Source organism: Notolepis coatsorum (genome assembly GCF_963971535.1).
Source record: "Notolepis coatsorum genome assembly, chromosome: 12".
Classification (NCBI taxonomy): domain Eukaryota; kingdom Metazoa; phylum Chordata; class Actinopteri; order Aulopiformes; family Paralepididae; genus Notolepis; species Notolepis coatsorum.
Genome location: NC_140176.1, coordinates 117,824,532 through 117,841,619, shown reverse-complemented (window position 1 = coordinate 117,841,619; position 17,088 = coordinate 117,824,532). Strand labels below are relative to the sequence as shown.

General features: G+C 43.7%; 1 protein-coding gene across 1 annotated transcript; it reads right to left on the bottom strand.

The window, feature by feature from the left end:
* Positions 1-10,316: 10,316 nt before the first annotated feature.
* LOC311238028 (histone H2A-like) lies at positions 10,317-10,700 on the bottom strand (the record flags this gene model as incomplete). The annotated part of the gene is made up of 1 exon (XM_084325995.1): positions 10,317-10,700. One exon carries the CDS (start codon positions 10,698-10,700, stop codon positions 10,317-10,319), a length of 384 nt encoding a protein of 127 aa, XP_084182121.1.
* Between the last annotated feature and the right edge of the window lie 6,388 nt (positions 10,701-17,088).

Genomic DNA, 17,088 nt, shown 5'->3' with positions numbered 1-17,088 from the left:
TGTACAGTTTTGCTTGTACAGTTGTACAGTGTCCCAAACCCACCCACCCATCAATCAACTACTCACGAGTAAGCAACTTGAACCAGTAGAGTGGACCGTCGGCCCTCAAAAAAAACAATTGCAAAAAATAAACACAAAATATTCACATAATTTTTGAGGGTACTACATTAGCATGCATTCTCCATGTATACACGGTAAACACATCAAATATCAACTCTATATATTTCCATATGACCAGGAATATCTACTGTTGTGCTTTTTTTCTTTTTTTTTTCTTTTTTTGATATTTTTCCCCCTCCTTTTTCCTCTGATTTTCTCCCATCCCAATGTTAGTCGTTATGCCAATTCCCAATCCCCTTCCTGGTCGCTGCGCACTTACCCCCCACAGTCGGTCTGGGAGAGTGGAGGCTATCACGTGCTTCCTCCGACACATGTCTAGCCAATCAACCGCTTCTTTTCACCTGGCAGCGCGGACTCTCACTGAGAGGGTGTAACGTGTGGAAGGATCACACTACCCCCCTTACATCCTATCTGCGCTGAGCAGGCGCCCCGACCGAACTGTAGGAGTCGCTGTTTACAACGACCCGGACCCACCCCGCCAGCTTTCCCACCCTCTAATACAGCCAATTGTATTAGTGTGAACGGCCAGCCAAGCTGGTGACAACGCCGGAGCTGTGACAGCGTCTCCGGTGTTGGTGACGAACGTAATCTCCGCCACCTGACCGCCTCTCTACTGTTGTGCTTTAAACATTTAGACACATTTAGTAACAATAATTAACATAGGTGAAAAAGAGGAAGAATGACCACGAACATAACTCTCGCGGTGTTTCCTCATTCTGAACTGTATCTGGAACGAGGTGTAGTGATGTGACGTAACGATCCGACTCAGTCACCAAAGGGTGACAGCATGTAAACCAGAATTATTGATTGATTGATTGATTGATTGAAAACTTTATTAACAGATTGCAGAATGGGTACAATACAGTACAGCTCAATAAGGGGATGCAGACCAGAGAAAGACTTTCGTCTTGTTTACATCAGGGTCCCCCATTTTCAATTCATCAGGAACAGACAGCATTGTGGGTATTCGAGAGGCGCAGTTGTTGTAAGTTAATATATAAGTTAATAGGTAGATGAGGCATTAGTTTAACTTGTGATTTGTGATCAGTAATTCCAGTCTATCCTCTTAGATACGCCAAGATGCTTCCCTATATTTAGAGCGAGAAGCACCATGACTCAGACTCCTAAGCTCCCCATACTGGCAGTGAGCTGCGGTCAGTGATCCAGCAAGACTATACTTTCAGGGATCATTTCTATAGTCCTCGACTTGTGAAGTGTGTTTCTAAAGTGTGTGTCTCACTGCTCACAATGACGAGACGCCATACTTCTTCCTGAGCGTGAAGCGGGCAGAGACACTTGAATTTATTCACATGCTTTCTGCTTTTTGATGACCGTTCTCTGTCTCTTCTGGGGATATTGAGGGAAGGAGTATGTTCAGAGTGGCAGTCCTATATGTTTAATAATAAACGAGTTATTGTATTGATTAGTTAAAGTCGTATCTTTATCATTGTACACATCAAGGTAAAGAAATTGATATACTGAAAATGTAGTCGATTATATTGTATTCAAATGTATTGTTATTATACAGTACAAGTACAGTACAACAAAAATCTGGAATCCAACCAGAGTGTACGATAGTAATATACAATGTACTGGGTATAAACTATATAAAATTAGTATTACTGAGTAATAGTGCTAATCAGATGTAGTACAATACATACAATGTACAGTTTATGTTTATTAGGATCCCCATTAGTCATCACCAACGTGTTGACTATTCCTCCTGGGGTCCGCACAGATATACACATACAAATATGAAACATTCAGTATAAATCAGTCATATATCACATACATAATCAATACAAAATAAAACAAAAGGTCATATAGAGCATGAAGAACAAAACAGTAGGTATATTCAGACAGACAGATACATATATGGTAAATAGGAACATGTATAGTATATAGCATTATTGTAGATGCTATCATACAGAGTTATATGGGTAGACTTAGACTACAGTTTGAAGTAGGTAGTTATGATTACAGTGTAGGGCAGTTGTAGACAGTGAGGCAAGTAGAAATGAGTAGTATCAGGTTAGAAGCTGTTAAAGACACTCATACTATAATGTGAAGTCACGTGTTCCTTTATTAATCCCCTTGGGGGAAATTCAGGCGTCATAGCAATGTTTAGTCTATTAGACAACTAAACGACGTATATATATACACGGTACAAACAAGTTTAGTATACACCCGTTGTTTCAACGTCATTACCTTGCTATACGTTTAAATGACGTTTAATCAACGGCTAAGCCAGTGGTTCCCAAAGTGTGGGACGCGAAAAGAAAGAACATTTATCATTTTAATTTAGCCTATCAAAACTGATAAACGCCAATGTCAACTAAAATGTACTGACTGTCATGTGTTATTCTTTATACAGAGCACATTCAGAAGCCTAAATACGTTTTGCCACAAAATGTGGCAAATTATTATTATTTGAATTAAATTTTAATGAATTTAGCTTGTTAATTAACAGCTGGCACAAGTAATGTACCCTACAATGCTTAACATAATATGAATAATAATAAAAACAATTGCAAAAAATAACACAAAATATTCACATATTTTTGAGGGTACTACATTAGCATATTGAAATTCTTTATTAGGAATAACCCCTTGAGATTAACCATCTCGTTTTCAAGGAGGTTCCAGATTAAAAAAGAATCATACATTTACGACAAGATATTTTACAGACAGTTCAGACAACATCAATCAGACAAACGAACAAAACAAACAAAGAAAACACAACAGTAACAACTACAATAACTACAACAGTACACATAATTATTTATCATTGCGTCAATGAACTGTGATAATGATGAATGGTCAAAACATGATGATTAGTCAAAACATGAACAGGTAATCTCAAAGTGAGAGGAAAGAGCAGTTTTAAATAAGTGAAAAGATGTTATTGAACGGATATGAACAGGTAGATTGTTCCAGTCAGAAGGAGCCTTAAACTTAAATGATTTTTTGCCAACTGATCTAGACACAGTTGGAACTTCAAAATAAACCTGGGAGCAATGTCGTAGTTGGTGTATGGAAGTGTAAGGTTCCAAATACTGTTTGAGATACTGTGGGTACTGAAAATGAATACATTTGAAAATAAACTGCAGCCAATGCTGCTGTCTTCTTGATGTGGGAGATGGTAGATACCGCACCCCCCCCTTCCAACGTCTCTGAAGTCCATTATAATTATGCAGTATGATAACTACATCTCTGACGTTTTTAACAAACCAAACTGTTGAAGATTTTGCAAACTACGGTTATTTCAATAGTACATGCACTATAGACATTCATGTTATGAGTGGGCGTGCTGCCCTGCAGCAAGATGGCACCCTTGTGGCAACGTCGGTCTCCGTTGGCCAGCAGCACGCGGGTGAGTCATCTAGTGTTTATATATCTATGGTCACAACTAGTAGCCACTAGGGGTGTAACGGTACGCGGATACGTACTGTACCGCCTCAATGTGGTCCTCCGGTACAGTACGGGCTGTGCACCGAGCGATTGCAACGGTATGGAAACTTTTTTTGCGGAACATAAATCCCCCCGGTGTTCTGCAAAATCCTACTCCCTGCAGAATTCTACTGCCGAGCGCTCCTGCGCTTGCGCACGCATGCGCATGACCCACAATCCCTTTCCACTCGTTTTCAGCTACAAAATTCTGCTGCCGAACGTCTTGTTTGACTTGTTGATGGTGACGCAATATCTTAAAACATATTTTGTACATACATAACTTATTACTGTATAAGCATGTAAATATTTGCATGCAATTGGCTTTGCAGCAGAATGTATAAAGCATGTATAAACTAGATGATAAAATGTCGTACACCAAAATGTGACGATGACGACATCCAGCTGACACGCAGCTGTACCCTGGTCTGTATAGCAATGGAGAACAGGTGGACCGCATATTTGTACATACATAACTTATTACTGTATAAGCATGTAAATATTTGCATGCAATTGGCTTTGCAGCAGAATGTATAAAGCATGTAAAGTAGATGATAAAATGTCGTACACCAAAATGTGACGATGACGACATCCAGCTGACACGCAGCTGTAGTGCGCAGCTGTAATACCCAGCTGTAGTGCGCAGCTGTAATACCCAGCTGTAGTGCCCAGCTGTAATACCCAGCTGTAGTGCGCAGCTGTAATACCCAGCTGTAATACCCAGCTGTAATACCCAGCTGTAGTGCGCAGCTGTAATACCCAGCTGTAATACCCAGCTGTAATACCCAGCTGTAATACCCAGCTGTAGTGCGCAGCTGTAATACCCAGCTGTAATACCCAGCTGTAGTGCCCAGCTGTAATACCCAGCTGTAATACCCAGCTGTAATACCCAGCTGTAATACCCAGCTGTAGTGCCCAGCTGTAATACCCAGCTGTAATACCCAGCTGTAGTGCGCAGCTGTAATACCCAGCTGTAATACCCAGCTGTAGTGCCCAGCTGTAATACCCAGCTGTAGTGCGCAGCTGTAATACCCAGCTGTAATACCCAGCTGTAGTGCCCAGCTGTAATACCCAGCTGTAGTGCCCAGCTGTAATACCCAGCTGTAGTGCCCAGCTGTAATACCCAGCTGTAATACCCAGCTGTAGTGCCCAGCTGTAATACCCAGCTGTAGTGCGCAGCTGTAATACCCAGCTGTAATACCCAGCTGTAGTGCCCAGCTGTAATACCCAGCTGTAGTGCCCAGCTGTAGTGCGCAGCTGTAATACCCAGCTGTAGTGCCCAGCTGTAATACCCAGCTGTAATACCCAGCTGTAGTGCCCAGCTGTAATACCCAGCTGTAGTGCCCAGCTGTAATACCCAGCTGTAATACCCAGCTGTAGTGCCCAGCTGTAATACCCAGCTGTAGTGCGCAGCTGTAATACCCAGCTGTAGTGCCCAGCTGTAGTGCTAATACCCAGCTGTAGTGCGCATGATGACCCACAATCCCTTTCCACTCGTTTTCAGCTACAAAAAACGATATTGGTGTATTGAAATACCTTACCCCAGAAATCTTACATAAAAATGTTATGATAGAGTATAAAAATATGCTCACCATATGCATACAGTATACATGGAGTGAGTAGTGAGGTCATATAAAATGATTCTGTAGTGGGAGCATTCTTTGATAGCGATATATATGTATTAACAATTAGATTAAAAACAACTACTCTGCTGAATTCTGCTGACAGCGCTCCTGTGCTTGCGCACGCATGCGCATGACCCACAATCGTTCACTCTACAATATTCTGCCACCTTGCTGACGAACGTCTTGTTGAGTCTTGTTGATATATCTTAAACAATATCATCCGAATGTATTTGTAGATGATAAAATGTCGGTACACCTGTTGGAATTCGGAGTGAACTATAGGGTGACGTCACCCAGCTGTCCAAAGATATAGGCGATTCGCGCTACGGCAGTAGTTCTCAGCAGAGTAGTAGAATTTTGCAGACGCGTTGTTCTGCGGAATCCTACTGCCTCCTCGCGTCTAGCGAGTCGCGCTACGGCAGCAGTTTTCGAGGAAGTAGTAGTAATGGAATTTCGCAGCACTGACGTCACCGGCAGTAGTTCTCAGCAGAGCAGTGGAATTTTGCAGACGCGTCTAGCGAGTCGCGCTACGGCAGCAGTTTTCGAGGAGGCAGTAGGATTCCGCAGAACACCGGCCCTAATATAACGTGCACAACTAACCGGACGTGTGGGGAGGCGGGCCGCTGACGTTACTATTGCACAGCACGGGAGGCGTGTGGCTTTTTCCAAATCCAACAGTGCAAAAATGCGGAAGCATTCGTCACCGCACGCCACTACGGTAAAGCGCCTTTCTTTTCAGGCCCGCTTTGGGAGCTGTCGCGCGGAAATAGGCTGTCTATTGCCATTCTCTTTGACAAACTCTAACCTTAACCAGCTCCTTAACAGCGCCTAAACTTAACCGTTCTAACCTTAACCAACTCCGAAACAATGCCTAACCTTAACCTTAACCTTAACCATGCCTAACCTTAACCATAGAAAGAATATTGCCATTCTCTTTGACAAACTCTAACCTTAACCAGCTCCTTAACAGCGCCTAAACTTAACCGTTCTAACCTTAACCAACTCCGAAACAATGCCTAACCTTAACCTTAACCATGCCTAACCTTAACCGGCGAAAGAATACACGTTAAAAAAAAATCACGTTAAAAAAAATATATTTGACGGGATTCGAACTCACCAGCAACTAGCTGTAGGATCCACAGCCATGGCGTCTTGCCAATTGAGCTATTTCTGGATACTGAATTTGGGGCGGTGACTTATATATATTGTTAAGGCGGGATCTCATGCGCATGCGCGAGCACCTCGCGAGCACGCCGGCGCACGCACGCACCTGAGCGAGCACGCCGCCGCTGGGCACTGCGTGAAGGAAAATGAAAGGCGCGTTACCGCACGCCACTACGGTACCTCCGGTGACGAATGCGGAAGCATTTTTGCACAGTTGGATTTGGAAAAAGCAAAAGGCGCACGGCAGCTCCTGTGAGCACATAGCTTAACTACATTTCTCAATAGTGTTGCTCCTTTTAACCAAGTAGCGTTATTTGTAGTGTAGACCCAAGTAGTTACTCGCTACTGCCCGGAGAAACTGGACTGCTAAATAAAGATTAAAGATCTAGCGTCATTGATGCTATTCAATATTAGCTAAATAGCTAACAGTAACAAACTAAATACAATGTATAGCATAGCTGCCTACAACACACAATAACGTTAATACAATTACATGCATCATTGTTTACAATGAACGGGTGGGGCTAGTCAAAGGACTGGACACAAGTTAAACATGAATTAATTTATTATAACACTCAGGTAGTTTCGAGTCGTGCCTAAGTACGCACACAGCACAGGGCTATTCTATACGGCTTTGACGCTTCCTCCTCATCGTTGATTGCCTGTAGTAGCTGCATCTAACGTTAGTAGCTAACGTTAAAACAAACCTATTAGTTGTTCACCAACAATCAACATTTGTTTTATCATTAGCTCAAAAACACAGAACGGGACGGGACGAGACAAGTTGTCGGCTCAATACGTTCTGCTAGGCAGCTGGGATAATAACACCAATACTTCCGCTCCGGTCGGTGGGCTTCAAAATAAAAGTCTAAAACACCGGAAAAGCTCCGGTCGGTGGGCTTCAAAATAAAAGTCTAAAACACCGGAAAAGACGTTTATTTTGTACAGCGTTTTCCTCCACGAGTACTCGAGTACATCATGTGATCAACCTCAGCTCAGTAAATTATGGCCAATTCGTTTTATATTGTTTAATACAGTTAAATAAATAGATAAATGAAAAGCAAATTTTTTTATCCCCCCCACTGTACCGAAAAAATACCGAACCGTGACTTCAAAACCGAGGTACGTACCGAACCGTGGATTTTGTGTACCGTTACACCCCTAGTAGCCACACATCGTTACTAGAGAACTAAGGCCCCGTTTAGACGGAAACGCTAGCAGGTGAATCCGCAAAAATATTTTTACAGATGTGCCTTTCGTTTATACGGAAACGGCGTTTTTACGGGGTGAAACCGCAAAAAAGTGAGACTACCTTCCAGGGTGGAATTCCTAGAAACGCAAAAGCTTTGGGCTCTCGTCTAAACTGTTAAAACGTATAAATCTGATAAAACGATGACGAAATGGTTGTCACGGCTCTGGTCGCGCGTACTGCTTACGTCACAGGTAGCAGGTATGCGCCAGTAGCCGAGACGTAAACAAAGCAAGTATGTCTGACTTATATCAACGGAGATCACCTGAAGGCTACATTGGCAGTACTTTTAACCCTTTCACTGCCACACGACAGAAGGTTACCCCTTTACTATCACACAACCGGCTGTCGTGTGGCAGTGAAAGGGTTTAAATACACAAGAATCTGTCCCGCGGCGTGAGTGGATCCACTGTCTGTGAGTGACTCTGCTTTGGTGCAATCACATTCCCCATCCACAGTCTGCGAATCAGAGGCAGAGTAGGGCGGGTCTTCACAGCACGTCATGTGACATATGAGCCAATCGTGTGACAGCGAGTCTCCGTCGTTACAGCGTCGTCTGCACGGAGAATTTCACCCCAAAACGCTCGTCTAAACGTAAAATTAAAAGTGAAACCACAAGATGACTTTTGCGGTTTCTGTTCACAAAACGCTCGTCTAAACGGGGCCTAAGATAACAAGTTGACACTGCTGTCAGAGGTCAGGTGGAACAGGAAGTGAAGAAGTCACTGGCTCAGGTCAAATTAAACCTGTAGCTACATCAGGTACAAACAACGGAGTGCCACCTATTGACCAAACATGGCACTGCAACTAAATAACACCAAAATACAATAGGTACACGTTACGACCTTCACATCTTGTTTTCCCCCTCGTTTAATGTTAAATAATGTTTTCTAAAGATATTCGACTGGTGAACTCCACGTAAATAATATGAAAAAACGTTAATTCAGCACCCACGAGAGTAATCGACTCTTGATTTCTGAATGTCAAATCAGACTGATTAGACTAGATTACATTTATTGTCATCTCAATTATACAGCCTACAACTAAATTAAGTTAGCATATAACCAGAATGCAAAGGAGCCATACAGTGCACTGTAGTGTACATTATAACATATATTATGCAAAGCATTGACATCATTAAGATCAATTTCTAACATGCTCTTTTTTTAGCATAGAATTTAATGATTTTCCTGTTTTAAGTTATTTATATCAGTCCAGAAAATACTACTATGCATACATTCACAGAAAATATGAATTATAGGCACTTCAACTAAATGTACTGATTATTGAATGTGCACGTAATAATTTTCACACAAATACTGCCGTTTTGCACACATTCATTTAGTTATCGAGAGAAAATGAGTTTTAATTTGGCCACCAGTGATGTCATCGGGACGTTGAATCCTTGTGTTGTAATTATAGCTCAAATAATTTAATTAACCTGTCATTTCACTGAGCTGTAATTAACACAACACAAGTTTTAAATGTCCCCGATGACATCACTGGTGGCCATATTCAAACTTGTTTACTCTCAATAAGTGTCAAACTAAATGAATGTGTGAGAAACTGTTTAGGGTTTATAAATAAATAAATCTGCATTGCTTTTTGGTGAAGTTCCCCTTTAAAGTTCCTTCCTTGAATCTAAAAAAACGACAGCTAGTTTCAATATCAATCTTCTATCTATAGAAAAGCAGGTTGTAACAGGAGGCATCACTGCATTATTTTGAATGACTGATTTAATAACACCATTGCTGTCTTGTAGTTCTGTTAGAATTCCATAGCTGTAGTTTGGGGAAATAACAATGGAGAAAGTAAGTCATTCTTATATTGGTATACACACTTCTAGTCAGTTAAATAATAGTTCAAAGTTAATAGTGCATATAGCTAATTGCCTGTACTCTAGGATATGTTATCCATACTGTTCAAACTTACCTTGCACTGTAATCACTACTTACCTCAAACTATATTCAACCCATATAACTCTGTATGATAGCATGTGCAATAATGCTGCATATATATATATATATATATATATATATATATATATATATATATATATATATATATATATATGTGCGTGTATGTGTAATAGTATATCCCTTACCTACTCTTATTAGTTATACCACTAACCAGTATGGCTCAGGCTTACTACCAGTGTCTTTATACCTGTAACACATGTACCTAATACATCTGATATACTCCAGTTGAATCACTTAGTACATTCCTATTGCACTTTACTGTTACATTTGTACTCTGAAGTTAAAACACTCAGTTGGCAGGGGGACCAGGGACAGTCTCAATGACTAATGTCAACATGATCTAAGAAAGGAGTCAAACCAGGTAATTATTGTAGAAGCTAAACTTTTCTCCACATAATTATTCTTTATGGGACAATAACATAACTTCAGAATAAGACTAATCAGTAGGAAGTGATTTGACAGTCATATTATTAGTTAAGTCAGTTGCTCCCAGGTCGAAACTAAAACAGAAGTATACTGTAGGTGAGGACAGTACATTTAACGTGTCATAATAGGCATGGTTATAGATTTCCTCAATTGTTTAACTCCTGGTCAAGAGTGAACCCCAACATTTCCGTGTAGGAGTATACATTATTACAGTATAGGATGCAGCCAAGAGTGATTGCCTTCTGTAATATAGGTGTGTGGCTCTGAAAAGAGCCTTTGTGGAGTTTGTCGAAGAGGCAAAATAGTTTACTTCTTGGCAGCCTTCTCTGTCTTCTTGGGCAGAAGGACAGCCTGGATGTTGGGCAGCACACCACCCTGAGCGATGGTCACTCCTCCCAGGAGTTTGTTGAGCTCCTCGTCGTTACGCACGGCCAGCTGCAGATGACGGGGGATGATACGACTCTTCTTGTTGTCACGGGCAGCGTTTCCAGCCAACTCCAAGATCTCAGCGGTCAGATATTCCAGCACAGCCGCCAGATAAACCGGGACACCGGCTCCAACAGGATGAGCATAGTTGCCTTTACGCAGCAGTCTGTGGACACGACCGACGGGGAACTGAAGTCCGGCACAAGAGGAGCGAGTCTTGGCCTTAGCTCTGGCCTTTCCTCCGGTCTTGCCTCTTCCAGACATGTTTATTATTCTCTTTAGTTAAACGAGTTAGAAAATGAATGCCGTGAGTTGGAGAGTCGCCTTTCATCAGAGCTCCGGCTGGGCTGAGATGTTCAGCTTTACAGCCGACCAGTGGCTACAACACTTCTGTCTGGCGTGTGGCTATGATTACATTAACCAGTTTGATTCATTTTGGAATAGGGTCGATAATCTGCATCGCAACCAGAAGGGAATTGCAGCCCTGGCATCTAATTTTTCACATCACATAAGTTGCCAAACGCTAGCAGGAAATGTGCAGCACACTATACAGCCTCTCCCACATGTGTGTTGCGTCTTCAGCCTGGCGGGCGGATGCTGGTGGCCGGTGGAGAGCACTGGGGGTAGTGAGCTGTGGAGGACAGAGAGAAAAACTCAAACAAGCATGTGGGAAAAACCACAAAGACGATTGAATGAGAATGTCACGGGAGGGTTGTATACAGGGAAATACAACGGCAAAATAATTCTACACATAGTCGAAAAACAGCCTTACAAGAAGTAATAGAGAGGATACTTTCCAGGCCATTCTTAAGGAAGATCTGACGCTGAATTAATGGAGATGCAGGCTTCTTGTAGTGTAGTGATGAGTAGGAGCAGGTGTGGAGCCTCCAACCATCAGCGTGATTTCTATCACCTGTGCCGATTGCGCGCCTGTTGTGCAAGGGGGTGTGTGAGACAGGAATGGAGGTTTGATCTGAAGTGAAGGGAGTGTGTGAGACAGGTATGGAGGTTTGAGCTGAAGTGTAGAGGGTGTGTGAGACAGGTATGGAGGTTTGAGCTGAAGTGAAGGGGGGGTGTGAGACAGGTATGGAGGTTTGAGCTGAAGTGAAGCGGGTGTGTGAGACAGGAATGGAGGTTTGAGCTGAAGTGAAGCGGGTGTGTGAGACAGGAATGGAGGTTTGAGCTGAAGTGAAGGGGGTGTGTGAGACAGAAATGGAGGTTTGAGCTGAAGTGAAGGGTGTGTGTGAGACAGGAATGGAGGTTTGAGCTGAAGTGAAGGGAGTGTGTGAGACAGGTATGGAGGTTTGAGCTGAAGTGAAGGGGGTGTGTGAGACAGGAATGGAGGTTTGAGCTGAAGTGAAGGGGGTGTGTGAGACAGGAATGGAGGTTTGAGCTGAAGTGAAGGGGGTGTGTGAGACAGGAATGGAGGTTTGAGCTGAAGTGAAGGGGGTGTGTGAGACAGGAATGGAGGTTTGAGCTGAAGTGAAGGGGGGTGTGAGACAGGAATGGAGGTTTGAGCTGAAGTGAAGGGGGTGTGTGAGACAGGTATGGAGGTTTGAGCTGAAGTGAAGGGGGGGGGGTGAGACAGGTATGGAGGTTTGAGCTGAAGTGAAGGGGGGGTGTGAGACAGGTATGGAGGTTTGAGCTGAAGTGAAGGGGGTGTGTGAGACAGGAATGGAGGTTTGAGCTGAAGTGAAGGGGGGGGGGGGGGTGAGACAGGTATGGAGGGTTGTGGAGGTGAAACCGTAACACCGTCCTTCTACAACAACTCTACTTAATCCTGAATATATCTGCTACTTGCTGTATAGACTGCTCTATGTTTGGATCTATACCGTGACCAGTGGAAAATATGAGTACCTTCCATGATAATGTGCGGGGGAATAAAGGAGAGTTTATTATTTGCTGTATATGTTGTGTTTTTATAAAGATGAGATGAGATTTAATAAAGACAATTATATTGAAAGAAATCCTAGTTCAATGTTTCTGGAAGCGGTAGATGAAAATGAAATTATAGAAACTACTAATAGTTGGGTCAAGAACCAACATTCTGTGACCATTCTCTGGCTAAGATGTTTTGATGATTGATTTGACTTCTATGGACCTTTTATAAAATATTTAGCCCCCGTGTCCCTCCGAAAAATCCCGGCATTTTTTGTCAGATGGCCAAATCCAAAATACCTGCTGACGCCATCTTGAAAAATTAACTTTTGATCCAGAGCACCTAGAATCATGTATGAATACACTTTTTTGTGTAAGTCAACCATGACGATTCCAATTCTGACATCAGTTTGACTCTATGACATCAATTTGACCCAGAAATCCAAGATGGCCACCATATAGTAGAGCGAAAATGTAACTTTTAATGTCAAAACCAATTTTACCATGGTACTGCTGTACTTTAAACAAACGACCTTCATAAGGATCTCAGCAAAATAATTGATGAATGTACAGTATGATAAGATAACTAATTATACTTCAAAATACACTCTTAAATAGCTGTAACTTGAACAGATTAACAATGAAACCACTTTTTATTTTTATTTTTTTTATTTTTTACTTTATAGCATTTTCAGCTTTTTCTGGCCACGCAGGACCGATAGAGGGAGAGAGGGAGAACGGGAGGAGAGGTAGGGAAGACATGCAGCAAATGGTCGCCGGGACTGGGAAACGAACCCGGGACGACCGCTTCGCGACTCAGCACGCTATGTGGTGTGCTACTGGAGCGCCCCAACAATGAAACCACTTTAAACATGTCATGATCAGTCTGAATCAGAGCATTCTGCCTCACTAGATTCTGAATCATCAGATTCCAATGAATCACCCCTCCTCCTCCATACATCATCATCTCCCTTCTCATCATCATCCTCCTCACTCTCCTCTTCCTCACTTTCTTCAGCTGGCCCTGGTGCAGGTAGATGTGTTGGGAGAGCAGGTCGTGTGTGGCGGACAGGGCGACAGCGACCACCCACCAGCTCCCAGCGCACTAGATATGCCAAGTAGTTGGCACGTAGGCTATCTGCATCTGGAGGGAGATGGATGAATGATTTGTTCTTCATTCTCTTCCACTTTGTGGCACGGGCCTCAGCCATGGTGCTACTCTTCTTGTCGCCATAAATAACATGTCGTGTGAACTCAAACAGCTCCTCTAGCACCTCCTCCTCAAGGTCAAGGCTATCTCCACACCGCGAGAGCAGCAGTCGTGCCATAGGGCTCTTTGCCACCTTGTCATACACCGACGACTTACCCTTGCCATAGAAGCCTGAATTGGCATCACAGCCTGTAATGCAGTGTAGCTGCACAATACAATCTGCCATCTCCTCAGTAACCAGGCCACGGCAGAAGACCGTGTCCTGCTTTCTCTTGATGCAGAGCATACCGGGCAGCTGTTGAGAAATGACCGCTGCCGTGACATAGGCATCGGTGTCGGCTGCATCAATGACCACAGGGCCACTGTAGCCTGACTCACGTAGAACTGTAAGCAGAGGGCGGCTACGTGGCGTAGTGGGCAAGGCACTCGCCACGAAATGCTGGAGACGCTGGGCTCGTCAGTTCGAGCCCAGCGCTCCACATTTGCTTTCAGTTTAGCTGGTCGTCCATACTAATACACATTGGCCGTATTAGGGGGTGGGAAACTGATGGGTGGGGATCGGGCGTTGTGGACAGCGACTCCTACAGGTCGGTTGGTGCGCCTGCGCAGTAGAATCAGGAAGTGTCGGGGGCAGCGTGAGCCTCCCACGCGTTACTCCTCGCCACTGAGAGATCGAGCTGCGCAGGTGAAAAGATGCGACTGCTGTTACCTCAAGTACCGGAGGGGACTTGTGCTATGTATGACTTAGTCCACATTGCAGCCGGCTTGTGGGAGGCAAGAAACAGCGTCCGTGAAAGGGGAGGGTTGAATTGGATGATACGAAATTGGGATGGGAGAAAATATAGAAAAATGGGAGAAAAAGTGGATCAAAAAAAAAAGAACTGTGTAAGCAGAGAAGAGGATGGTGTCAGCCTCAGACTGGTCAAAGCTGTAGTTCTGCATTGGTTGCTGGGTTGACAAGTTGGTGCAGTGGGAGCCAACAGAGTAGCCGATCTCTGTATCTACACCCTGTGCAACAAGGTCAGTCAGATAGCTGCATATTACTTTTTGTAGCCGCTCCTTGTTGCTGACGCTACACAGCAGTGTTTTGAACTCTCTGGCAGAGGGGAAGGGGTCGCCCAGCTTCATGTAGGTGATGGGGACATGTACCTTACCTTGTACCCGCAGGTCTCGCTCATCATCGTCGTATGGGTCATTTACACAGAAAATACGGTCAGCATCACCATGGCGGGCAAGGATGATGGATGATACTTTGTGGACATAGTCCAACCACTTGTATAGGGTGCCATCTTGTGTCTGCCGATCTTCTGCTGATGGGGTTGCCATCCTCCAGATCATGCCCATGTCGACAAGAGCGGTGTAGGGTTCTTGCAGATCTACAGATTGGAGAGAGAGCTTCTGAATGAGCTTGCTCTTCTGTGTCTTCCTATATGTGCCATTGGAGTTGAATAAGGCCACACATTCCTCGACAACACGATGTTCCAGCAACTCGGAGAGATTCACAAGTTGACTGACCTCAACCAGGTCGATCACTGCCTTGAGAGCACTCTGCTCCATCTCAGCAGCTCTTGCTTTGAGTTCCTCCCCGGGCTTCTCCATGCAGGGCTGCTTGGCAAATGTCAAGCGTTTGCTCAGAGGGACAGGTGCATGGAGGGAGGTTTTCTTACTGAACACTCGGTCTTGCAAGAAGCTGGTCAACTTCTCCTCTCCCACAGCATAGGCTGAGTTGAAGTCCGCGATGAGTTCATCAGAGGCAGGCATGGCTGACTGTAGGGATGCGGAGGGTGGGTGAGGCTGGATCAAATGGGAAGGAATCAAACTCATGCATGCATGCGACCAGGTCCTGCACGCGCTGCTCATCTTCTCTCATCCTTTTCGGACCACATTCTATGTGCTTCCTCTTGGCTTTTTTGTGTGTGGCCAGGGCATTGTGAGCCACCCGGATCTTGGCCAAATTGTTCACATTTTTGGAGTGCACCAGCAGCTGCTTCTCATTCTGGAGGATGGAGAGCCAGCCAGACTTCATTTTGCTGCCCTTGTTCATTGTACACTCGATCCACATGTCCCAGGCCATGTTGGAGTAGGGGTTGCCTGTGATGGACTTTGTATCACCATTTGTATCTGCACGAGCAAGGGCATGAATAATACTCCGCTTGCGCTGAGGCTCTGTACTTAATGAGAACATAGTGGGCTTAGGGCGGATGGGAGGCTCACCGAGCTTGATGGTCCTATACGGCATAACTGCCTGCATCTCAGACGCCTTCTCAGTCAGTGCCTGCGACACAATCTTGGCATCTTTTATGCATGCATGCTCAACCTGGATGTTTGCCTCATAGTCCTGTACATGACATTCTAGACGTTGCAGAAACATCCAGTTACAGCGGTGTGCAGTACCCCCTCCTACAGTACAGGGCTACAATGACTATATTAGCTAACTAGTTGTTGTTGCTAGCTAGCTAGCTATTGGGAAAGTTGTTAGTCTGAAGCCCTGCCCAAACACCAAATCTTACTTTCCCATTCAAAAGTTACATTTTCGCTCTGCTGTCTCTATCTACATTTTTGCTCTACTGAATGGTGGCCATCTTGGATTTCTGTGTTAAATTTATGTCATAGAGTCAAACTAATGTCAGAATTGGAATCGTCATGGTTGACTTACACAAAAAAATGTATTCATACATGATTCTAGGTGCTCTGGATCAAAAGTAAATTTTTCAAGATGGCGTCAGCAGATATTTTCGATTTGGCCATCTGACAAAAAATGCCAGGGCCCTCATTCATCAACGTGTTCTACGCACAGATTTGTGCTTACCCTGTGCGTACGATCATTTCTAAGCAAAGAGTGGGATTCATCAATTTCAACTTGAACTTGACTCCGTGCTTACGTCTACGCACAGGTCAGAGCACACTTAGCTGACGCCCAGTGGTAGAATATATTATTACAACAAGGAAATGAGCTGCTGTGCATAATAACACTGGCATGTTCCGTGAACCGTAGTTCATTATAGTTCATTGTAAAATAGCAACAGTAGTGTAATTATGGTCAAAACCCTATAAATAGCATTTGGAATAATAGATCTTTCTCTCAGAATGAATGCAGCATGGTTTATATAGCGTTATCGGAATATACGGGGTGTAGGCTACTGACTGACTGCGCTCCGCGTAGCTTGATTGATTGATTGATTGAAAAGTTTATTAACAGATTGCAGAATGGGTACAGTACAGTACAGCTCAGTACATACAATTGTTAAGGGGATGCAGACCAGAGAAAGACTTTCGTCTTGTTTACATCAGGGTCCCCCATTTTCAATTCATCATAAATCATAAAGCTCAACTCGTTATTATTTTGCGCACAGACCGCAGAATCACGGGAACGTTTTGGTTATATTTAAAAGGCTTTACGTTAAACGAAACAAGTGGAATTTCGAAGCTGTAAGCAGAATACAAGTCATATGAATATAGTGTTCTTCCCCCTTTTTACTGTATAAGAAAGAATAGAAAACGCATTGCAATGACACCAGATAGTGGACAGACTATGTATATGATGGGATTCAAGTTCGCGTTTTT